At 41.3% G+C, this 24972-nt stretch overlaps 1 protein-coding gene across 1 annotated transcript in view; it reads right to left on the bottom strand.

The window, feature by feature from the left end:
• Positions 1-321: 321 nt before the first annotated feature.
• KCNU1 (potassium calcium-activated channel subfamily U member 1) overlaps positions 322-24972 on the bottom strand; it is a 158461-nt gene continuing 133810 nt past the window's right edge. Inside the window, exons 21-27 of the mRNA XM_045997611.1 lie at positions 23706-23930; positions 22156-22342; positions 16019-16087; positions 13197-13336; positions 5833-6024; positions 3931-4055; positions 322-727 (exon numbers count right to left, since the gene is read on the bottom strand). Coding sequence (XP_045853567.1) covers positions 322-727; positions 3931-4055; positions 5833-6024; positions 13197-13336; positions 16019-16087; positions 22156-22342; positions 23706-23930 — 1344 coding nt within the window. The remainder of the gene's footprint in view (positions 728-3930; positions 4056-5832; positions 6025-13196; positions 13337-16018; positions 16088-22155; positions 22343-23705; positions 23931-24972) is intronic.

Below are 24972 nucleotides of genomic sequence, written 5' to 3' on the forward strand. Positions count from 1 at the left end.
TGGCTTATATACCCTGACTGGATGAACCCAACAAGTACTGAAGGACCTCTTTAACACAGCTCAGTCTAACATGTTTCCTGCTCGAGGGACAATGGACACAGAGCAATGAACTTTCCTCATGCATTTCTTTATTTATTACTCTAGATCCAGTGGGATTGGATCAGACTTTCGTCTCTCCCCAGTGTGGGTTTGCTGATCCACCACTAACCAATGGGCACAGAAGTGGCATGCTTCCATTTTTATTTTCCTGTTCAAAGTCACCATCTCTGGAGATGCTTTACACGTAGTGAGCTAGGAGCTTGTGGAGAATATCAACAGGCCTTAGTTTGGTTTTGAAGAAGCAGGGGCATTCTCCTCTGTGCTTTCCTTCATTTTTTCCTTCCCATTTTCTTTCGTGGTTTCAGTTTCACCTAAATATGTCTGGGATGGTAGTTTCCTGCTCTGAGTCAATACAGTTTGCTTAGAATCACTAATGGAAATAGTTTTTGGCTCCAAATAGTGAACGGATGTCATCAAAGGTTGTGTTGTTGTCTGACTGACTGGGTTAATGGTAGAAGAATGATTTGTGTTTGGAGGTTTCTCTGATGTTGGCACTATATTTATCATTTCATATGGACTTGGAGATATAGTATCCAATTTGTAACAAGAAGTGCTGAAAGGGATGGCACAAAACACAAGATCCGAGGGCACGAGCTTAAAATTATTGGATGGCCGGGTGATCACAAACCTGTAAGAAAAGCCAAAGATGACTCTGGAGCCTCTGCAGCCAGGACGGCTGTGGCTCCAGGCAATGACCCAAACAAGAAAGTCTTTCTGCTGGGCTAGAGGAGGAAATGTTTTTTGTTCTGCTTGGCTTCATTGGTTTCTTATTAAGAGTAAATACTTCTGGCACAGGGCAACAGAAGTCCTAGACTAGTAATCAGGAGACTAACATTCACTCCTGCTTCTGAACCCAAGAATCTCTGACCTGAGTTTGGCATGGCATCTCCCTTCCTTGGGCCTTGATTTGTTCAACATTTTAATGGGAGAGGGATAGATAGAGATGTGAACTGACTGATGCCTAATGGTCTTTTGGACTCCAGGTTTCCCTGCTTTTAATATCTACTACTATAATGAATTCAGTCATCCCAATATTGAGCACTTGGCCAAGTTTTATCAAAATCAGAATATTACATACTTCCAGCTTTTTCAATTCTACCTTAGGCCTACCCTAATACTTATGCCACCAACTTTCACAATGTAGAGTGTCCAGTGTTGGGGGGAAGAATATTAAACTGAAGTTTTATTTGAAACTTTGACTAGTAAGCAAATAGTGAATGTCGATGAGTCTTAAAGAACACCCAGAGGGGGCACCTGGGTGGCTCAGTGGGTTAAGCCGCTGCCTTTGGCTCAGGTCATGATCTCAGGGTCCTGGGATCGAGTCCCGCGTCGGGCTCTCTGCTCAGCAGCGAGCCTGCATCCCTCTCTCTCTCTCTGCCTGCCTCTCTGTTTACCTTTGATCTCTCTCTGTCAAATAAAAAAAAAAAGAACACCCAGAGCCTGGACTGCATAAGACGACTTCCTAGGGAAGCAGGATGTCTTAGCCCTGTATGAGGCACATGGCAAATCCTCAATAATGTGAGTTAAATTAATTAACACACCAGCATTCAGGTCAGAACATTGAGGCAGAATAAACTTTCATGGCTTTTATCCTGCATTCCTTCATCACTGCCCCAAACGGTCACCTCTTCTTTATAGAACAACCATGTGAGAGCACCTCTGACCTCTTTTCTCTGAATAATCTTTCCCCTTATATCTTTCCCACTGAATTCCCTGTAATGTCTATAATAGTTTGAGCAAGACCTACTATAGTCAAATACTCCCTTTGAAACAGAAATATCATTTCCTTCATGGGGTCCTCTCAAGTATGGGCTGCACATTCTCCCAATTACAGAGCTCCATGGGTTTTTTGGAGGTGTTGGAGCAAGGGCATGGAGTTCAGGCAGAGAGAGAGAGAGAGAAGGAGAGAGAGACCAGCATCATTCATGCTTTGCGTTGCTGCTTCAAGAACTTCACTGCTCCCTCAGGGTCTTTGTGATTAATGCTCTATAGCTGTATCACCTTCCCTCTCAATTCCCTGGTGTCATCTATAGACCTCCATGTTTATTTAGGTCTCTGGCACTTAGGACACTTTTTCTTTCAAACTCTAGTGCCACTACCATGTCAGCAATGGCTATGCCTATACTTCACAGAGAAATCCTGGTGTTACATACAAATTCTTTTGAGTTACAGCCCTCACCTATGGCTATGTTTGCCTTGGCACCCATTCTTTTCCTCCCTTTCTCTGATGAGTAGAAAAGTCTTCTTTCCATTCAAAACTACCCCACTTTAGGGGCACCCAGGTGGCTCAGTGGGTTAAAGCCTCTGCCTTTGGCTTGGGTCATGATCCCAGGGTCCTGTGATCGAGCCGTTCATCAGGCTTTCTGATCAGCAGGGAGCCTGCTTCCTCCTCTCTCTCCACCTGCCTCTCTGCCTACTTTTGATCTCTGTGTGTCAAATAAATAAATAAAATCTTAAAAAAAAGTCACCCCACTTTGAGTATCTTGGTTTTGTTCCCCTCAGAAAAGAGAACAAGTCTCCTTCAATCTTCTTCCACTCTATGTTTTTAATTTCTCCTTCTTCTAGTGAATCTTGTCCAATCCCACTGTGAGGATCTTAGTTTGGACATGTATTATTGTGTTTTCTGTAGATTGTACACTCTCTTTCCCCCTCCTCTCCACATGCATTTCCTTTATGTTCTCCTACACTGTGGTCAGATTGCTCTTTCAACTGAAATCTGAGCATATCACTCCCATAATTTATACGTGTAAAACACAGTGGGCTAGAAATGAGGCAGGCAATAAACATTTACCCAATGAATCCAACAGAAAACAAATAAATCTTTCTAATGTGGACAGTGGCTTTCACCTTTAAAAAGTCTCATAGATAAGCTTATACAGCCACTCTTGAAAAGGATATGGAACCTCAAGACATTAAAAATAGAGCTACACTATGACCCACCAATTGCACTAGTAGGTATTTCCCCAAAATACAGGGGTAGTAAAAAGAAGGGGCACATGCACCTCAATTTTCATAGCAGCAATGTGCAGAATAGCCAAACTGTAGAAGGAGCTGAGATGTCCTTCAACAGACAAATGGATAAAGAAGATGTGGTCCATTTGTACGATGGAATATTACTCATCCATCAGAAAGGATGAATACTTACTATTTGCATTGACATGGATGGAACTGGAGGGGATTATGCTAAGTGAAGTAAGTCAAGCAAAGAAAGACAATTATCATATGGTTTCACTCATATGTGGAACATAAGGAGTAGATCAGAGGAAAACGGGAAGGGAGGGAAGCCTGAATGGAAAGAAATCAGAGAGGGAGACAAACCATAAAAGACTCTGGACTCCAGGAACCAAACTGAGGGTTACAGAAGGGAGCAGGGTGAGGAGATGGGGTAACTGGGTGATAGATATTGAAGAGGGCACATGGGATAAGCACTGGGTGTTATATTCAATTAATGAATTGTTGAACACTACATCAAGATCTAATGATACATGTCAGCTGACTGAACATAATATAAATAAATAAATAATTAAAACTTTTAAAAAGTCACATGGACATGGATGAGGGGTAAGTTACAAAAGAATCCTGACTTAAAGTCTGGGTCTGCATCTCGCATTTCACTGGGGACACAGATACCATTCTCCTTACATGGTCAATATTAGCCAGATCATCAGTTCATTCATGTTCTTTATACCCAGGTTCCTTCTTCCTAAATCACTGTCTGCTTCCCCTGGACCTTCTTTGTCATTATGAGCCCTGATCTCTGGACTTCTCTTTCATATTGAATAAAGTAACTTTTGTTCTTATGTTTGGATAGAAGGGTAGCACTCTCCAAACAAGCATACTCCCCTATTTTGTTCCGGCTTGTTCTCCTCTTCATCTATCATGCGGTATAAACCAAGGCACAGGATTCCAAAATTATCTAATGAGCCACAGAACAGTTGCCCAAACGTCTTTCTTGGCTGGGGAAAAAAGAGAAAAACATGTGTCTGTTGGTATTTTAATTAAGCAATAACAAGAACTTACTGGAAAGCTATTGTCTTTCCTTGCACAAAAAGTTTGGAAGACCCAAAAGCCATTTCCAAATACCTTTTATGGTGGCAGTGTTAAGTAGGAAATTGGGTTTATGATAAGTTTTGAGCATCTAATCCCAGTGATTATTTTTATCACTGTGGACTTTTCAAGAGCCTCTTGTGAGCATGACATAGCATGTTGTTATCTAGTTTTTATTACTATCGCTATTTTGGTAACCGTTAAAGAAGTAACAATTAATAAAGGATTGGGAAATTCAGTTTTCAATCTATGTAATGGGTTGGGATGTTCAGTGACCTCCAGAGAGTGATCTTCTCCTCCTACTCTACCACAGTTTATAGTCCCAAGCGACACGGCTCTCAGGCTATGGCCAACAAGGGCATGATGGGTAGACAACAGGGTCAAAGCAGCAGCAAATGGATTCAGTGAAGTCACATGAGAACAGTTTGTCTCATTATGTGATCCACTAGGGTAGAAAACAAGGTGAGGACCAGATTCAAGAGACAGGAAGGAGAGCAATGTTGCCCAGTCTACTGTCACCTCTGATACTGACAAGATGTTGCCAGCCGCAGTTGTTCTGGGCTTATAATCACTTACAACTCAGTCTCAGGTTAGAAGCCCAGGATCACAGAAATGCAAAGGACCAGAATGTGCTAAAAGAACTTTGCCATGTTGTTTGCACCTGGAATTCAGATGTACGAAGCATGGGGTTTTCCCTCTTTGGCAGTATCTATCAGGACATATCAGGTGCATAGACCTGGAAGAGCCTGCTCCACGTGAAGGGGGTTTTGCTGATGTCCTCTGAACAAACAATAAATAGTTCCTTAAAATGTCCTGTTCTAGACACTGGTAGAGGGTTAAATGTAATGTCAACCAAAGCTAGACCAAAAGGCACTGATAAGTACATTACTCATTGCTAGGCTAGACTCCACAGTGATGCCCAAACACACAGATGCCCCATGACTATGCCATAATGACCTTTTCCCCTTGCCATAATCCACTGCTCACTAGCTCAGTGGGCTTAGAAAATTCAAGAATTTTTCCCTGGCTAGCCCAATCAGAGTCTTAGACCCAAACACAGAACCCCTCTGCCTGATTTAGACTGACATGATCAGATTTCTTTATCAGCTCAGGTATAGGAAGAGAGAGCAGATCCTGGGTCAGGCTGCCTTGGAAGGTTCCCTGCTTTTCCAGTGGGACACGATGTGGCCTCAGGCAACTCCTTGTTTCTCTGAGTCTCAGTTTCTTGATCTGTTCAGTGCAATTAATAACAATGCCTACCATATAAATCCTTGCACAGATTAAGTAAAAAACTAAAATAAAGCAGACAAGCACAGGGAACATGCTCAGTAAATATTAGTTATAATAATTATTAATAAACTTGCTAAGGTACAAAGTAATTATATTTCTCAGATGTTTCCTGCATACTTGGATTTTTTTGTCTGGAAGATGAGGATAATAATACCTGCCTTACCTTATATAATACTTACCTTTCATAATACTTACCTCCTGGAATTGTTGTAAAAAAATAGGATACATGAAAATGCACTTTAAATTTTAAAATAGTCTATGAATACATGGTTTTATTAGCTTTTGGTATTATTTCTATGCTCTAAGCCATCTAGGAACCCAAAGAGCCTGAATCATTTTCAGAAACCCAGAGTAGTAAGGAAGTGGGAACCTTTATTATGATAAGAGTAGACTCACTTTAATGTCTGACAAAATAGTTTCATTTAAGGACAGAATCCCCAGCTTACACCGCATTCTTTCAGACATAAATGAAGTACCATGGCTTGTCAGCCCACAGACACTCCTATCCAAGTGTTGTTCCATCTGAGAATTTATCCCTCCTGTCACCAGCATCTGAAGTAATTCCAGGACATGATAATTGTAGAAGGCCTGGAAAGCAAGGACAAGCCACGTGCAAAGTCAGAAGAGTGAGCACAGACACTGTGGAGATGTAAAGTCTTGCAGACTTAGGGGGCATCGCTGTTTAAAATGGACCCAGCGAGGCAAAACAGGGTCTCTCATCACTATTAAAATCAACTAAAAGCTCTCGGTTCAGGTAGGATACTGGGTCAGGCAAAGTACAGCGAAAATAACACTGACCCAGCTCCTGCAACCTCTTGGCTTACACTGTGGCACAAGAAGAAAATGGGTAATGATGCTAACACCAAGGATGTCCCCTCTTCCAAAAATAAACAGAGGAGTAGGCTGGGCCACAGATACCTTATAATCATCAATATATTTTTAAAACTATGTACTTAATGTGACTTCTATAGATTTTTCCTTAGGGGACTACTGATACTATTACTGTCATCTGTAACTAAATCTCCTGGATGTGAGTCTACTTATATTAAATAGGCTGGGGGGAGGTGGGATTGGGAGAGGGGGAGCGGGCTATGGACATTGGGGAGGGGAGGCGAACCATAAGAGACTATGGACTCTGAAAAACAACCTGAGGGTTTTGAAGGATCAGGGGTGGGAGGTTGGGGGAACAGGTGGTGGGTAATGGGGAGGGCACGTTTTGCATGGAGCACTGGGTGTTGTGCAAAAAGAATGAATACTGTTACGCTGAAAAAATAAATAAAATGGAAAAAAAAAAAAGATGACTTCCAATGCTTTTCCTTCCTAATGTCCTGACTAAAGGGATCCCCTGACTGATGGTCTCCTCCTTTTGATTGTGACCTACACGAGGACAGGTATTGACTTGGTTCTTACTAATATTTAGGTCTCCCCTAGTTCTTGTGTACTATACAAATTGTAGGTGTTGAATAAATTAATAGAATTTTGGAATCTTTGGCGTCAAAATGAAACCAAAGGAGGCCATGTGGGACAGCTTCTTATTTTGAAACTACTTTGAGTCTGAATAACCCTAACTATGTTCTTAAAATACTTTCCCAAAGGATTCCTACCATATTTACTGTCAACTAGGCATTGGCATACATGTAAATAGCACTGTAATATATTACCCATTCGATTTTCCCAAATCTATTGAATACATAGTGTTTTAAATTTTCAGCATTTTGTTTTATCTAAATTAGACTTTGACTCTAGTAGACAGGAGGAGTTACATGTTTATGTATTACCTATATAAAAGTCAATACTTTTGTTTTTATGAAAAAGAATAGGAATGACCTCAATTGTTACTGTCATAGAAATTTTTGCCATTCATTTTCTCTAAATTCAGGGACTTGACTTCTGCAGACTGAATTCTGATAGGGGCCTGTTTGCTAGTCTTCCTGTCTTGTTTTTATTCTTACTTGCAATTCATGTTCAAAATGTTTCTAGAGAGATTCTCTAGGACATGAATCAAATCATGCCGCCCACCTCCTCAAACCTTAAATGTCATACCCTTGCTGTGAAACCAAGCTCATCTCCTCCATTAATCGTGCCCTGCAGCACACGGCAGTCTATCTGCTGCTCAAGATACATATGTATTCCTCCATACCTTTGCTTTGGAACATCTGACTGATCACTCATCAAGCTCTCTGACTGGCCAACTCTATGCTGGTCGTCTCATCAGAAAGACCTTTACCTTTTTTGGTGATCCCACAGACACTGACTTTTGCTCCATTTCATCCTTCTGTATTTTTATAGTTAGAGGTTTGTCTGAAACATGCCTGACTTTGAATCTGCCATGCCATGACTTTGGGACTGCCATGTCCTAACTAAGTACCTTTGAACAACTGATGTATTTTCTCAGAAAGTTTTATAACCTTTAAAGTTGACATGACAGTACCATCTTTGAGCATTGTTTGTGGGATGAAATGAGATATACCACACACATTATGAAATTCTGTTCTCATGTACTGGGATGGCCTGGAAGGGTATTCATGAGTGTAGATTTCTGGGATCCAAGATCTAGTGGATCAGACTGTATAGAGAGGAGTGGGAATCAGAAATTTAAAGGCCACCTCTGGTGGTTCTGACACCGGTTGGTGCTTAGATTACCCTCTGGGGCAGCACTTCCTAAAATGATATGGTCTTTCAGAGGACAGACTTTGTCTATTTAATATTCATGCCCTCAGGTGTGCATTGAACAAGGCAGGTGTTCAACAACTGTAAAAATATTGACTGCAATTGGCAGTCAGTTTTTAACAAATAACAAATATTGATGGTAGAATGTAGAAGCCATTGGGACAAGAGGGTCTGGGAAATAATACAAGCTATATGAAACAGGAAAATAAGTTTTAAAATAGTTTTTAGGTTAAAAGATAACTTCAAATGCCTTTTCCTTCTAACTTCCTGACTGAAGGGATTCCCTGACTGATGGTCTCCTTATTTCTTCTTTGTTCCATTTTGCTACCACCCAGAAGTGTGCTTATGGAATCAGCTCCCTGAAATCCAGGCATGAACAGGGGATATAAATCCAGGTTGAGCCACAATCCGTTTAAGAACAAGTGACCATAGTATAGAGTGATTAGACATAATGCTGTTAGAATAATTCTCCACTGATTAAAGAAAAGGTGTAAATTCTAGGGTTATCCTGGTGTCAAGGGCTCTAGGGAAACATGTACTTTACATATTTAACTGAGAGAGGCTTAGCTTTTGAATATATCATTTCTTCAGTTTTGACATCAAAAGGATTGCAATTCTATATTGGGGAAAATAAAGGGATTTACATGTCACCCTTACTCCATGAGCTCATCTAATATTCTTATTATTCGGGGTTCTAGGGTATTGATCTCTTTCTTTTTTCCTCCCTTCCTCCCCCCTTCTTCCCTTCCTCCCTCCTTCCCTTCTTTCCTTCCCCCCTCCTTCCCTTTTCTTTTTTCTTTCTCAAGAAAATACGAAAGCTGAAATGTGCTTCAAATATTTTAAGACCTTTAAACTTGGGTAGTGTTTCTAATATAATCATATTTACTAAAATTTGGACTTCCAGGGTTAGAAAATGTTGCAGCCCAAAGTGTTTAAACTTTTAGCTACAATGAATCTGTGGTATCTCTCACAACTTATATATTACTTAATAACATTCAGGCTTTGTTCTATCCTTGGGACTTGCACATTAATTCCTTTGCATTTATTAAGGGGGAATGGAGGAAAAAGTTGGAGTCAAGACTGGTGATCTCATCTTGTTTCTGATTTGGATGAGGTGATAGCTAACTTTTTCCTGAGGGAGTCTGTTCTGAATGCTTCTATATTCCCCCTTACACTTCTGTGTGGTGTGGGCATCAAGGAAACAGACCTCTAATTATAACTTCCAAACATGCAGCAGTAGAAAACAGATCTCTTGGTGCACTGAGCTGGACAGCATATTGGAAGAATCCCCTGGAGGGTGTTCTTTGAGGGGGTGGAGTTATGGGACAAAGAGCACATGCAGAATGGGGCAGGATGGTGGACTCTTGTTTCTCATACAGGACTCTTGACTGGAAACTGAGAATCTGTCTTAGAAGAGAGAAAAGGATTCTGGTCCTTTCATTTTATGCTGCCCTCTCTGTTGGTCATATATTCTAACTTTTAGGGAATGGTTTTCCAAGTCTTCTTTTTTTTTAATTTTATTTTATTTATTTGACAGAGAGAGATCACAAGTAGGCAGAGAGGCAGGCAGAGAGAGAGGGGGAAGCAGGCTCCCTGTGGAGCAGAGAGCCCGACACGGGGCTCGATCTCAGGGCCCTGAGATCATGACCTGAGCCAAAGGCAGCGGCTTAATCCACTGAGCCACCCAGGCACCCCATGGTTTTCCAAGTCTTCTTAACAACAGAAATCCTTCACGTCAAATCCTAGGCAGAAGCCTCACGCACAGCACAGATGAAAGCAGTCATTTTGATTGAGGAAACAGGTGCAGGCAAGGGGCATGATGGGGTGGGTGCACCCTAGGCCCCTCCCTGCTTGTCTGTTAAGCACCTACTGAGCACCCAGGGGGCAGATTCTTTTAAGCAAAACTTGAAAATCAGTGTGTTGGAAGGATATGCATAATCACAGAAAGAGCTTTCTGGAAGGACAGAGGACTGTGTTAGAGGTCTAACATGGGAATCATACACAGTGGGGTTCAAAAACCAGTTTGTCATCTGTAAAGGCTGTGATTTTGGCACTTCATTGTCCCACTAAGCCTCAGAATTTTGATTTGTAAAATGAGGCTCATAATTGTATTCTCCTATTTGGGTTGAAAGAAGAATGAAACAAGGTATTGTAGCAGAGACTTTGGTCCAAAGTCAGTGCTTCAAAGATGTAATTACTCTTCCTATCACAGCTGTTGCTATGATTATTAACATTATTCCAACAAGAAAATTTATTGGCAGAAGTTGTCTTGAGGTCTGTGTTGGGAAAGACCTGTGGGTGTGATCTGGAGGCAGACAACTGTGATTAGTGGCAGCTTCCATGGGAATGTGTTAGAGGGAGTGATAACCATGGAGCCCACAACTGCTGTCCTAACTTTAAGACCAAGAGCTTTGCCTTTCTTTCCCATATTGGTGCTCCAATATGTATGGAGAAGAAACTGGAGTATGGACGAATGTATGCTGTAGCTACACAGTGATGGCTCCCAGATGTTTCAGTGTCAGAGGATGAATGGCCTCTTCTCTGAGGCTACTGCTCTCAATTCCAGGAGACCAGATATAAGGTCAGGAGGCCAGCCAAAATCAAATGGTACTCAGAAGACTCAAGATGATATAATTGGAGGCCCAGACCTGGCCTGTGGGCTCTTTCTTTCTGTGTGGCTGGACAACGGAAAGTCACCCCCACCTTTAGAGAGCCAAGTGGACCCAGTAGCACCAGACCTAGGGGCAATGGAATCAAGAATGGGCAGTATGACCTGATCATTTTCAAAGGTCTAGTTTAGCTCATCATGGCCAGGGATTTAGGGCTGGAGATCCAAATAGTCTTAAAGTGTGTTCATTTTGTTGTGCCATGATTCATTAAGGATTCAAGAGCTGAGGCAGAATGCCACTAGGTAGATAGATGTGCAGAGGGTCAAGACCCCAGCCAGTCCCCTTGACAGAAAGGTTTGCCCTGAAGCTTGATTGTTATGCTTGTGACCTCATGTGACTCTCCCCTGGATCAGGCACAGTGTGTGGATTTTCTCTCTCCTACAGACTTCACTGTGGGAAAGACTCCTGAGTTTTTACATAGCTTATTTCCTTTTTTAGGAGGACTAAATTATCCTCTCCCACTGAGAAGCCCACTGATACAATATCTGAAGGTAACCTCGGAGGCAGTGCTGCTCCTCAGTGTGGTCGCAGGACCTATGGTGAGTGGGGAGAAGCCCAGCTGTTGGCTCCCATGACCAAGTTTGTGTTTGCTATGCTGACTGACATTATGTGCTCATTTATTTTTATGTCTACTCTTTCAGCTCTTCTCTGCCCATCCTGCCCTTCCCCCTAGCTCTAAACAGAGTCGGTGACTTTGTTCCTACCTCCGGGGGCCAGTGGAGTTTAATTAAGCCTCCAGTTTAATTTAAGGCACAAAGCTGCCTGCCATCTAGGGATCTCTGAGGAGAATGGGGACCTTAACCCCATTTAAAATGTATCCTGTAGACAGGTCCAGTTCATCCAAAGTCACCTCCTGCCTGACACTCCAGTCATTAATTACAGGCAAAGTAACATATCAATGACAGACAGTGATAAAACCCATTCCCCGACAGAGCCACCTTCCCAGAAAAGTCTTCTGACTTGACTCCTGGCTCAGTTAAGGCTGAATGCTGCCTAACCCTTCAGGAAATTCATTGTCTACCAACATGCTCAATGTTAAACTATCACTGACATGGATTTATCTCTCTGAGAGTTTTATCTCTCCATCCCCAAGGCTTAGGGAAGCAGAGCCCAAGGCAACATAATCCCTTCAGGACCAGTGGCACTAATACTATGAGGGCTACACGTGTGGCCCAGCCATGCTCCCCTAAAAGTGCCAACTGTGCCTTTGAGGCACCCACACAGTTCAAGAATGATGCCCCTTCCACATGGAATTACAGAAGGCTGCAAGTTTATCAAACTGTGTTCAGAGCCCTGGAGTCTGTACACTGTTATTCAGCTAGGCTGCAGCCCTTCCATGGAAAATATGGGGAGGAGGAGTCTGGGAGGCCTTAGATAACAAGGATTTCCTTTAGAGGAGTTCTTGCAGCCATTTGCCAATGGCTATGTATAGATTTTGTACATAGATTTTGTGTTTTGGTCCAATTCCTTGAATTAACCAAGAGTGCTTGGGGCTCACTGCCTTTTCCCTTCTCTCTGCCCAGTGTGTCTCTTCCCCAAAGATCAGAATGGCATGTGCTCTCTTCTCCGTAGCTGGACTCCCATGCCACCATGTCAGTGCTGCCTTCCCTCCCTAGCCACGCTATTGCAACTTTCAGCTCCTTTCCTAACCCCTGTATATCTCATCTCACATCGCCTTAGTCTTCTAGCTCTCCGACATGCCACATATGTTCCTTATTTATCATGTTTCTGTTACTCTCCTCTACGAGCCTGAGCTCTGCATGGGCACAGATGTTCATCTGTTTCATCATTGCTGTACTCCTAGCACTCAGAACAGTGTGCCCTGCACAGAGTAGGTATTCGCCCAGTGGATCAGTGCCACTTACAGAAATACCATAGCCAAGGCAAGGGACCTGCTCAGAAGCTAAAGAGCACCTGAGAGCTGAAGAGCAACTACGTAGTCAAAACTGTACCCCAGGAGTGGGGCAGCATGGAGGGAGTGCTGACTTCACTCTGAACAAAGCTCATACCACCAAAGGCCAAAGCTTTTCCTTGGTCCCCATGTCCCCTTAAGGCAAATTTCTGTATAAGCTGTTGGGGATATTTTAGAGACAAAAGAAAGCTGTGTCTTCTAAGCTCTGAAACCAGAGCTTGGTCTGCCAAGATGTAATTGAAGCTAAAAGGTGGGCACTCTGCTTTTTATGTGCTCATTCTTCCTGGTACCAAGTGTTCTGGTTCTAAGGGCCAGACACGTTTTTAATCTTGAAAATGTGAAAATTTGGCCTCATTTGCCAAGTAGTTGTGAAGAAAGATGAAATAATGTATGTGAACAAGCTTTTTCAGAAAATCAAAGAGAACTCTGAATTGTGAGGCATTCTCATGATTTCCCAAAGCTTGAACCATCCTTTCTCCCCTCTGCAAGCTGCACTTAGCTGTACTTACTGTGGCCAGGAGGGAATCCAAGAAGCTGCCAGAAAAGACAGTGCCTGTGGAAAAGGACGTGCTGAGATGCAGGCTTGTTCCTGAGAAGGTTTCATCCAGTCCACTCAGCTGTTCAATATAGTGGATATTGGAAGGATTTTCTGCAAGGCAAAGAAGAAAAAAGGAAAGACAGGCAAACAAGCTTAAGAATATAGGACTGCCATACTAAGCAGGCCAAGGGATGACCACTGAACAAAGAATTTGATGTCTATGCTGGGGTCAGTGTGGGATCTGCCCTTACTTCATTAGCTATCTATCATCTATCTACCTATCTATCTATCTATCATCTATCTATCTATCATCTATCTATCTATATTTTCTTCTTTCCAAGTATCTTCCTCCCCTAAACACATGAATCCTTCTTGGGTACCTTCATCATCAAGGGCATATACTTGCACCCCAGGCTAGCTCCTCCAAACAACTCCCAGTGTAACCTTTATATGCTTTATCTTTCAAACAAGGACACTTTTGGAAGTAAAAGGAGATACTCTCAATAACCGCCCTGGAAAAACAGGTATAAATGGGAACATATGGTCACCCCAATTATAGACATTTTTCATAATACTATGCCATAGATACCCTGGTATTTACTTGGGTGTTTAGTTATCTACATCCAGAATGAGTTAAAGCAGTTCTTATAAAAAACTTAACATGCATATGAATCTCCTGGAGATCATGTGACAATAGATTATGATTCATTGGGTCTAGGGGTAAAAATGGGATTCTAAGTGTTCAACAAGCTTCCAGATGCTGCTGATTCATGGACTACCACTCTGAGTACCAGTGCTTAGAGAACTCTCCTAACTGGGGCTCACGTAACCAAAGTAACCATTATCATGTTTCTACTTGACCCAGGCTGCAACTCAGATCCCTGGAGGAAGCTTCTGAAGGGAATGCAACTAGTCGTCATTGGGAGTATAAACAGAAGCACTGACTGCCTTTGTTCCAAGACTACTATTTCAAAAATGTGTAAGTAGAAAATAGCATGGGAAGATAGAGATAATATCTCCAACCAGAGCAAAGAGAATCATGCTTATTGCCCATTATAAAAAGTTCTGGTTCCTGAAGCCCAGGGTTCCTCTCCTATATAGGAATCCATGGTGGGTCCAGGTATTATTTGACCCTTTTCATGTCACCCTGTGGGAACAAGGCCTTGGTCAAAAGGAATGAAATTGATGATACTCCGTTATGGCCTTGCTTTGAGTAGTAAACTGTTCTTTATCTCTGACCCAGTGGTCTCGTGTCTTCTGTTAGTGTCCATGAAACTGTGGCAGGTTACCTTGTTGGTTTGTAAGTAAGTATAGGTCTTACTTACATCCTTCACAGTTCCTGACAGTCATATTATAGATCAAACCAAATCTACCAGGCATAAGATGCAGAGTACATTCCTAACTAAGATTGGATTATTCTTTAATTCTTTAAATTACTCCATGTTTTTATAAAAGATGAGAAATGCATGATAATATCAACCCACATTTTTTATGCACATGTATTTTCTTTTCTCCTTGCATTGCTAATCCAAGACATGCTCACATACCCCAGGAGACCTTGTCCAAATCTTGCTGTGTCATCTTAAACTACTGGCTTCTATTCTCCTAGACATTTTCCTGTATGCCACGGTACATTCTGTACCAAAGTGCTGGCAGTCAGACTTGCAGCTCTCATGTCATCCTGACCCTTTCCAGCCAGAGAAGGAACAAAAAACTGAGTGAGCTGACAAGTGATTTGTTAGACTAATTTGACAAGGGCTGCCTGGTGCCAGCAAGTCTTTCCAAGCTCTGAGTCCCTGAAGAGTGACCAGATGTACTTTGGGGCCAGTGAGAAGCTGGCTGGTCCCCTCCTGACTACTCCAACTTACATCACAGTCTTCTAATCAATGTCCTCAGGGTATACATACCTTGGGTTAAATACAGTTCAAAAGGATAGAAAAAGAAAAATACAGATAAAAACTATGGTTGACAGCTTCAGGTTCTAATCTGTTTTAAAGACACTATTCCCCTCTTTCGTATCTTCCCCTTTTTACATCAATTATTGTTAGTATTAAATCCCAGTGTGTCCCCTGTTTCCTTCCAAACATATCCCCAAATGCACACAGTCACCCTCCCTGCCTTTCCCACCCTTCTTTCTATTCCCAGAGCTCCTTACATCTAGGAAAGTCTCGTAGATGTGTATTTACTGTAAGGTGCTGATGAGTGATAACAGTTGTTCTGGTATTTCTGCATCGAGTGTTTCCATTTTAGAAGAGCATCACTTAGGGTCAGGATTAAGAGGACACAGAGTAGACATTTGGGACACAACATTTAAGGACCCCAGGAGTGGGTGCCTCCTTAACGTCTGCATCCTGAGTGCCTCATATGTGTCACCCAAATCTCAGCCCTGGTATCATTACAGGAAAGGAAGCTGTCTGAGTTAAAGTCCCACGATGGGTAGGCAAATGGATATAGGGAGATTCTTTGTAGCCCTCCTCAAACCCATGCCTCACCCCTAGGAGATTTGCTCCAAACAAAACTGAGCCAGCTACTGGTCTCCCTTTCCTGATAACTAAATAAAAGGAGAAGGCAGATGGTATTCCTGCACCCTGACACCCAGATATACCATGCTCTGCATGATGTCACCAGTTAGATAAAAGCCCAATGTAATGTCCAGTCAAACACTTAACACTTCTCTGGGGCCCATTCTGATTCCTCAGTCCTTTGACTGTTGATTCTAAAAAGAAACTTGGGAAATCAATTATGGATGACAAAGGTTTCTCCCTTGCGTTTTGTCCTTGAAACACAACTTACTCAGTTCGGTAAGGATGGGGATTCTTCGATATTTTGACGTCCCGGAAAATCTGTAGGCTGAATCCCTTCCTGTGGACACAGACCACAACAAAGAAGAAGAGAGACAGATAAATGCAAACAAAGTGGCTTACAAAACTTGGCAAGGATGGAGAAGCCCACCATGTAAGTTGGTGCTTCATCTTAACAAAGTTACTCTCATGTCCAAATCCTTGTTGTTGTTTTTTTTCTATATTTAGGGGGAAAGTTTGGGCCTCCTCAGCATCCCCTTCTGAGAAGTGGTGTGTGTGTGTGTGTGTGTGTGTGTGTGTGTGTGTGTGTGTGTTTTAAATGGCACTTAAAGTGAACTTCAAAAAAGGCAAAGCTCATCCAGTGGCTTCTTATTGACCACATTAGTAAAATGTGATCATTCTCTGTGGAGCGGTAGTGCTAGAATGCATTCCCATTTGCCTGCAGAACTTTCAGGAATCCATGAATAAATAGGTGGGGCTGCTCCACCAGTGCTTCTGGAACACAACAAAAGGCTTCTGACTCCTAGTGCTCTCAGCCTCTTGGAGGTGGTCTCTGGATTTTCAGGTGCACACAAAGCACCACTCTTGTCTTCTTTCTTCTTGCACAGAATTGGCTGCCTTCCATCCCTGGTTGGCCTGCCTTAATTCTGAATGCCTTGGAGGTTCCTTAAAGATGGGAAGGGTGTCACTTGGAGCCTCTGAGCTTTGCTTTCAGTTGACAGACAGATTTCCCTCCTGTGTGGGGAGGTGAAACCCTTCACTTTCCTCTGTGAGCCTCGACTCCACAGGACAGTGATGCATAGCATCAGCCTGAGACAAGTGCTACTATGCAGGGAACTATGGGCAGGTTCAAAACCAGGCGGAAGACCAGAGTTTTGTCTTTAAGCCAAACTAAAAAATGTAAGGAATGAAAAGGGAAGAGAGAAATGGGGAGCTGGGGTCCACTTAAAAAAGATACATACACATAATGATCTCATCAGAAGTGATGCTTTAAAACTGTTGGTTACCTTTCTTGAACTTTTTTGAGAATACAATGTAACAGGGACACACTACTGTGAAAGGTGAAAATTCTACTTATAATTAAAATTCCCTGCTGTCATGGGAGAGGGTCTGCTGTTTACTGAGCCAGGCACATGGGAGGGGACGGGGTAAGATGGGGAATGAATGGAGATGAGCATGGTGGTAAGACAGGCTGACAGCAGACAACAGGAGGGCTGCTGAGATGGGGACAGTGGAAAAGCAATGACCCAGAAGAAGATTTTTCTTTCCAGAGAGAATGCTATATGCTATAATATTTACCAGCTTCTCCATTTCCCTAAGACGTTCAGTGAAAGAGGCACTTCTTGTTAATGAAGAGAAGAGCTGAATATGTTTCTGAGAGATGCTAAAATTCAGAGTCATACTTCAAGGTAAATTTGGGGGGAAACTGATGCTCCATAGGAAGCTCCCAAGCTATTTAGTTTATAGTTAGGGCTGGCAAGGACCTTAGGAATTCAGTAAACCCTTCAACTTCAGGTAGGCAGGTAGAAGACCAGAGGGCTAACCATGTTCACACAGCTATTTAAGAGGAAGGCTTATATCACAGCTAGAGATCAGATATCCTAACTCATTGGTAAATTTTATTTGTAATGAGATCTGAATACCTTCCAACTATTTTTCCTAAAAAAAGTCTCTGGGATTTCCATAATGCATGAAGATTGGGGGAACTAAGATTTACTTTATTCTCAGATTTGTGTTAGATGCTTTCTCTGCTCTATGCACCTTTCCTTCTTTCCTCCTTCTTCTAATATTTAAAGAAAGTCTTCTCCATGCTAGGATTATGAAGAGTCTCTGTTCCAGTGGCATTCTGCATGATGCAAATATAAAATATTTCCAGTCAGTGATTGGTACAGTGGAAAAACCTAACTTTTAGCGACCAGTGATTCATGAGGGAAGGTGACTTTAGATAGGGTCTGAAGAGAGTCCTCTCTGATATTGGAATGGAGTTCTGAGGGGTGAAATCCAACCCAGGCAGAGGGAATGGAATAAGAAATCCAAGGTAGAAAAGAGCCAGTATATACAGGACGAAGTAGGAGAAAATTCAAACTCCCTACAGGCCTGCGAGACCCTATGTGATTTTCCTGTAATTGTCATGGGTCACATTATAAGGTTTTTTTTTTTCCCCATTTTATTTATTTTTTCAGCATAACAGTATTCATTCTTTTTGCACAACACCCAGTGCTCCATGCAAAACGTGCCCTCCCCATTACCCACCACCTGTTCCCCCAACCTCCCACCCCTGACCCTTCAAAACCTTCAGGTTGCCCCAACCTCCCACCCCTGACCCTTCAAAACCCTCAGGTTGTTTTTCAGAGTCCATAGTCTCTTATGGTTCGCCTCCCCTCCCCAATGTCCATAGCCCGCTCCCCCTCTCCCAATCCCACCTCCCCCCAGCAACCCCCAGTTTGTTTTGTGAGATTAAGAGTCTGACATTATAAGGTTTTAAGTATGGAACTGACATTATCCATTATCCTCTGGCTGCTGTGAGCAGTAGAAACTACAGAAAGATCAGAATTTTACTATAGTCATATCAAATCTGTGAATTCAGTATATACAGTCAAATACTTCGATCTCAAATGATCTTATTGGGTGCAGACACATGTACAACAGTTGGAATAACTGCTTTGGACATCAGCAGAAGGACGGCAACTGAATTTATGCCTTAATTCTATCTTGTCTTGTAGAGCAATGGTTAATTTGAATACGTGTCAGATCGTTGCCTGGGTATACTTTACTAATGTCAATATTTTTGCTACCTAATAGTACATACTATTATACCTGAAATCTTCCAGTCTGGCAGGGTGCTATTACAAAAGATTGCTTAATTGTAGATCACTACTGTACATTTAAATTTCAGTAGCATATTAAGTTGTCAGACTTAATTACTGTTATATGTTTAGATTATGCCACAGATTATTTAGTTCAGTACCTAGGTTTGCCAACCTGCTTTCCTTGTGATGTGACAGGGCAGCAATTAGAGCATCACTGGAAAGCCTAGAGTTTCCCATGGAAATGTCCAGGAGGGCTGGCATTCTTATAGGTCTTTCAGAGAGTCCTCACTCTGCTGTCCCCAATCCCCAACACCCCTTGGTGAATCACTGTATGGAATAGTCTCGGTGGTCCAAGATGGCCTTCATATATAAGTTTATCATGATTGAAGATGTGTGAAAATCCACATTCTTCAAAGGTCTCACCAGATATGCAAGGGCAATATTTCTGATCTTGGTACAATTAATCTTTGGGGCCCAAAAGTTCATTTCTTTGTTTGTTTGAAACTATGGGGGCTGTCCTATGCATTGTAGGATGTCTACCAGCATCTCTGACCTCTACTCACTAGATGCCAATAGTATCTCCCCAAGTTGTGACAACCAAAACTGTCTCCAGACATTGTCAGATGGCCTTTGGGGGAAAAACTGTCCCTGGTTGACAACCATTGTCTTAGAAGAAGGGAAAGTGAACTGTTCATTAGCTAGTCTTATGTTGGAGCTCAGCATGCAAGATGTTCTCTGCCTCCTAGTAGAATTTCATAATCCTTTATACTGTCAATTCTTGGGGGCATATATTCCCATTTCCACCTCTTAGAGATGGTACAAGAGTAGTATTAATGTGAAATGGGAAGAATGTTAAGAGAACCAAACAGGCTTCTCTGAGGATTGGGAATCTCTAGGTATAAACTCTAGGTAGATTCTTATAACAGCAGAGCAATTGATGAAATTTCTGAATAATGACGCTTTGCTCTTCACAAGTTCATAAAGTGACTTTACTGATGCTGTGGCACCAGATAAGCAGATTCCATGACCTTTGTTAGGTGGCACAGTAAAGCCTGACTGGATCTGCATTTCCTGGTGACACAAATGGGTATGAGGACATCCATAAAAGAAATGGTGCACGGCCTACACCACACATTTTTCACTAAACTTTAGCTATTGTCTTTGGGGAAAGCACCTACTCACACTTCATAATGATTGAAATTCTTTGATATTCCTTTATTTTTTCTGCCTCCTTTCCAAATCTTTCCCCCCCTCTCCTTTACCTCCTTCTACCAATTCCTCTTTCTCCTTGAGGGCAACCTCTTACCCTGTCACAGAGTACATGGCACATCATACAAGAACAACATTGTTCTGTTGTACTAATAAATAAGTAAAAAGATAAAAATCACTAGATATAAAGGAAACTGGACTAAATTCACATATTTCTATCTTTCTAGCCTATATAAGATGTGAGACTTAAGTAAAACTAATAGTAGAAAAGACAAGTCACCCAGATGATTAACTAGATGACCAATGTCAGTTTATCTCTGGCTTATGTTATGTGGGCATTTTCACTTGTATATTGAGGATATTGCCTTTAAAGTGAATACTTCTTTTCTGCCCAGTCATAGAAAGTTGTAAGTATGGTGTTACTCATACACACACACCTACTCACACATATACCGCACACATATCTCATGTAAATCTGAATGAGCTTAATTGCTATGCTAAGGATTTATGTGCAGTACAGAACAGCATTTTTAGATTTGCACATCAGTGAAATGGCTCATACCTCCTTAGTCTGAATTTTCATGGCACCTTGCTATTTATAAAGTGCTTTGTTATCAGTCTGCTTTGCAAAACATCCTGAAACTCTGGGTGCCAAGTGGGCTTTTGTTACTTAGAAGGGCGTCTCAAGTAGCTGGCTCAGTTCATCTACTAAAGAGTAGGCTTGATTACTCATTTATTCCTTTGGCCCAAGAACCTTCTATTTTCCCACCTAGCAACAGTGACCTAGAAGTCAGAGAGAGTTCTTTTGGTTTCCTAATTTGACATATGAACATTTTTATCCACAACCAGAATCATGAAAGCCTTGCAATTTCTGTGATGTCTGACTGCTCCAAGTTCCATGCATAGTGGAACAGCTGTACTCAGCATCTGCACGGGACTGCGCAGAGGACTGAGTTCCTGATCCTGATGATCAACATCCCCAAGGGAAATGGCTGGATTAAGGGGACCATAACAATGATTTATGTTTATTTTTTGAATTGAAAATATGTTTTAGATACAGAAAATTCTTCACTAATAATAATTTCATATTAGGTTGAATGTCTAGTAGTCAATTTTATAAATAGATGAATAGATAAGCCTTTTCCTATTTGAGGGGAGAAGGGAAGCCACAATTTTTAGTGGGGATTTACCTCTAACACTTGGGTACAGTGAAATGTATGGGAACTCCTCAAGAGTACAGCTTACTGGCTCATTTGCTTCAATTCATTAAGTATATGGTAAGCATCCAAGTGACCATAATTGTACTAGGCATTAAGAGGAAGAGAAAGGGGCACCTGGGTGGCTCAGTGGGCTAAAGCCTCTGCCTTCAGCTCAGGTTATGATCTCAGGGTCCTGGGATTGAGCCCCGCATTGGGCTCTCTGCTCAGCAGGGAGCCTGCTCCCCCCCATCCCTGCCTGCCTCTCTGCCTACTTGTGATCTGTCTCTGTCAAATAAATAAATAAAATCTTAAAAAAAAAAGAGGAAGAGAAAGGAAGAAAAGACTTGATCTCCACCCTGAATAGATCCTGCTTCTCACATCTCTTCCCAGTCTGAAGGTGCAATATGACATTCTTAGTCTATGGAAGTTGGAAGAGACCTTAGATGTAGTCTTCTAATGTTCATAAATTGAAAGCATCTTAAAAGAGTAAAAGAGAATTTATACTTCATATTTCATTTTCTCAAACATAAAACTAGGAATAGTAGTGGAACATCTCTAAGATCCAGTGAGAGTTGATACTACTACTACTATTATGACTACTAAATATTAATTATAAAAATGTGCCAATTTATATCTTAATTAATATTTAATAACAAAACCAGCACTTAAAATTCAGTGATTTTTCTTAAAATGGGAAAACAGTGTTACATGCATTCCATTTAGAAGTTAGAAATAGTTTTTGACTTAGGATTACCAAGGACTTAACTGTCTGCTATTACAGAATTCTCAGAGTCGGAAGGGGTCTTTGAGGATATCTGACCCAACCTCTCCATGAGCAAAGTACTTCAGAGAGGAGTTAATTTTCTTTCCTTACTCCATTTAGCCTCCTCCTGTCAGGGAGTTGTTCTTACGTTGTTCTTCCGGTGACTGATCAGAGCAGCTAATCCTCAGTGATCCAATGTTGAGGGTGGCCATGATGGTCTCTGTGTCTACCAAAGCTGGGTTGCTTGATGCCTTGGATGAGGAGGATAAAACAGCACACATGGAACATTCTTCTATGTTGGCTGCATGCAGGTCTTGAGGAAAGAGTGCAGATCCCTAATGAGAGAAAACCCAGTAGAGGAGGGACTTCTCAGATTGAGGGATTTTATATCATGACTCATGGTGATGGCTCTTTGTGGATGATGCAGTTTTTGAGCCAAAGCCACTTCAGCCTTCACTGACTTGGTTTTAAAACTTAGTTACCTGATATGTAAACACATTTAGCCTCATTGATCATTAAAATCTCAGTGTGACTTAATTTCACAGACCCTTTTCTGAGAGCAAGTCTGGATGAGCCAAAGGAGTGTGGAGAAGGAGAAGCCTAAATCCATTTAGATGATTCAAGTGAGAGAGGTAAAGTAGGGATAACAGTAGGGGTAAAGCTGAAGTTATGGATCTAAAGGCAAATTTTGCATCCCCACAATTTTGCTTGCAGCTGACCTTTCCTATACCCTCTGCATTAACTAGCATAGTGGTGGTTGCTTATTTCCCAATTTGGTGGAGAAATAGAGATATATCTGGTCCTGGCTTCAGATAGCTTAGGGATGAACACCAATAATTCCTTACACTAGCTAGATCTAGAGGTTTCTGGTTCTCTTCCTTGTCTTCCTTTCTATGGCTTAAAGTAAGTGCAGAGAACTTTATGGTGGCTTTTTAAAAAAGCAAATGAAATTTGTTTCTTGAGAGAACCAATTTTGAAATTTGAACAATATTACATATTGTCAGCATTATTTCATGAAAAAATTAATTGCTTTGGGTGCATTTTTTACTGCACCTACTTTTTTTTTTTAATCCAAGGAAATAGTGGTATACAATGGCATAGAGGAGTATAAGGTTCAGAGCAAATACAATTACAAACACAATGCCACATATGCATAATGAATCCATTTCTCAGAAATGTAAGCCTAATTCCTCCTTCTCACACATCTATCAGGGACCATGTGGCATTATGTGTTCCATAAAAATGTGTCTTCAGAAAAGATGAGGAAGTCAGATCACAAAGGCTAGCTAGTATCAATATTTAGCTGTGGACATTAAGTCAGAATCAGATTTAGAAATGCAGAGAAACTCTTATTTATATAAAGACCATAAAATATGATTATAAACATAAACATGAAATGTAGTGGCTCCTGGGCATAAACTCAGGAGCCACAATATCTAGATTTAAATCTTTATTCTGCAGCTTACCTGCTGTGTAAACTTGTACAGGTTATCTACTCTCTCCATACCCAAAGTTCAACAACTTAAAATCCACCCCACAGAATTATTTTGAGGGTTAAATGAGTTAATATATGTAAAATGCTTAGAACAGTTTTTGATACCAGTAAGCACTATATAATTACAAGCTACTGTTTTATTATTATTGATGCTAGTACCATTACGCTATCATTATATTCACTATCTCTAATGTGACACTTACAGGTAGAATGAATATTCGGGGAAAATTCCGGAGAAATATCCATTCTCTCTTCAGGTAATCCAGAGACCCAATGAACACAATGTCTTTCAGCTCCATTCGTGTATAGCTGCTAGCTCTCAAGGGCATTACAAAATTTCGAAGCCCTATCAGTGTTGAGGTAGCATCTCCAAAGACACATGCTACTACGTGGTCCCGAAACTCATGTTTTGACTTGTCCATTCGTTTCTAAGCATAAGCATGCCAGAGTCTGGTCAGTTTTAGAAACAAGCTGAGAGTTTGTCAAAGGAGGCTCCATCCCCTCATCCCAACTCTTCCAGGTGCATTCATAGGAGGACTTTCATAAGGATAATTAAATTCTGCAAATTGCTCATAAAATGGAATTTACCTACCATGAGGCAATTATACTTTTTACCTTTTTGTGGAGTTCCTTCTTAGTCCACTTTTTAAAGTCTTTTATTAGCATGGAGTGCGTCAATTAAAACTCAGTGTTATTCCTCAAGGTGTGAAACCATAGAACTAAATGGGAAGTACATCTTTTATTTTCATTATATGATTTTGGACTTATATGCACCATCGTAAGATTCAGTGAAAAATTAAAATGTTACAAATTCTATTGCTAAATTTATGTCTTCTAGTGAGCCCAGAAAATCACACAAAGTTGTACAACATGTTGCAGTTTTTGATGGATCTTTACACAGATGAAAATACCTATTAGTTTGGAACATATGAAATTGCATTTTCATGGATCAAAAATGGCTGAATATTGTTAACTTCATATGGTTCAACGTAACATGCCAAACTCATTCAATAGATACTTTCCAGAGTTGAGGAAATTCATTATGCAATGTGCAGAAAAGAAATGAAAAGGTCACAAAAATTCTATATGAACCCAAACATTTGAACATGCCAGTACTACCATCAGCATCACCAATCATTAACATTTCCTCTATATCTCTAAGTAGTACCTCCAAATAACTAGACACATGAAAAATATTTAGATGAGCTTTACCCCACATTCACAGAGACTTTTAAGAGTGATAAATAAAGGGGCCCCTGGGTGGCTCAGAGGGTTAAAGCTTCTGCCTTCGGCTCAGGTCATGATCTCAGGGTCCTGGGATCGAGTCCCACATCGGGCTCTCTGCTCAGCAGGGAGCCTGCTTTCTCCTCTCTCTTTCTGTCTGCTGCTCTGCCTGCTTATGATCTCTGTCTGTCAAATAAATAAATAAAATCTTTTAAAAAAAAGTGATAAATAAAATTTTAAAGAGAG

The sequence above is a fragment of the Meles meles genome, chromosome 2, assembly GCF_922984935.1.
Source record: "Meles meles chromosome 2, mMelMel3.1 paternal haplotype, whole genome shotgun sequence".
Classification (NCBI taxonomy): Eukaryota; Metazoa; Chordata; class Mammalia; order Carnivora; family Mustelidae; genus Meles; species Meles meles.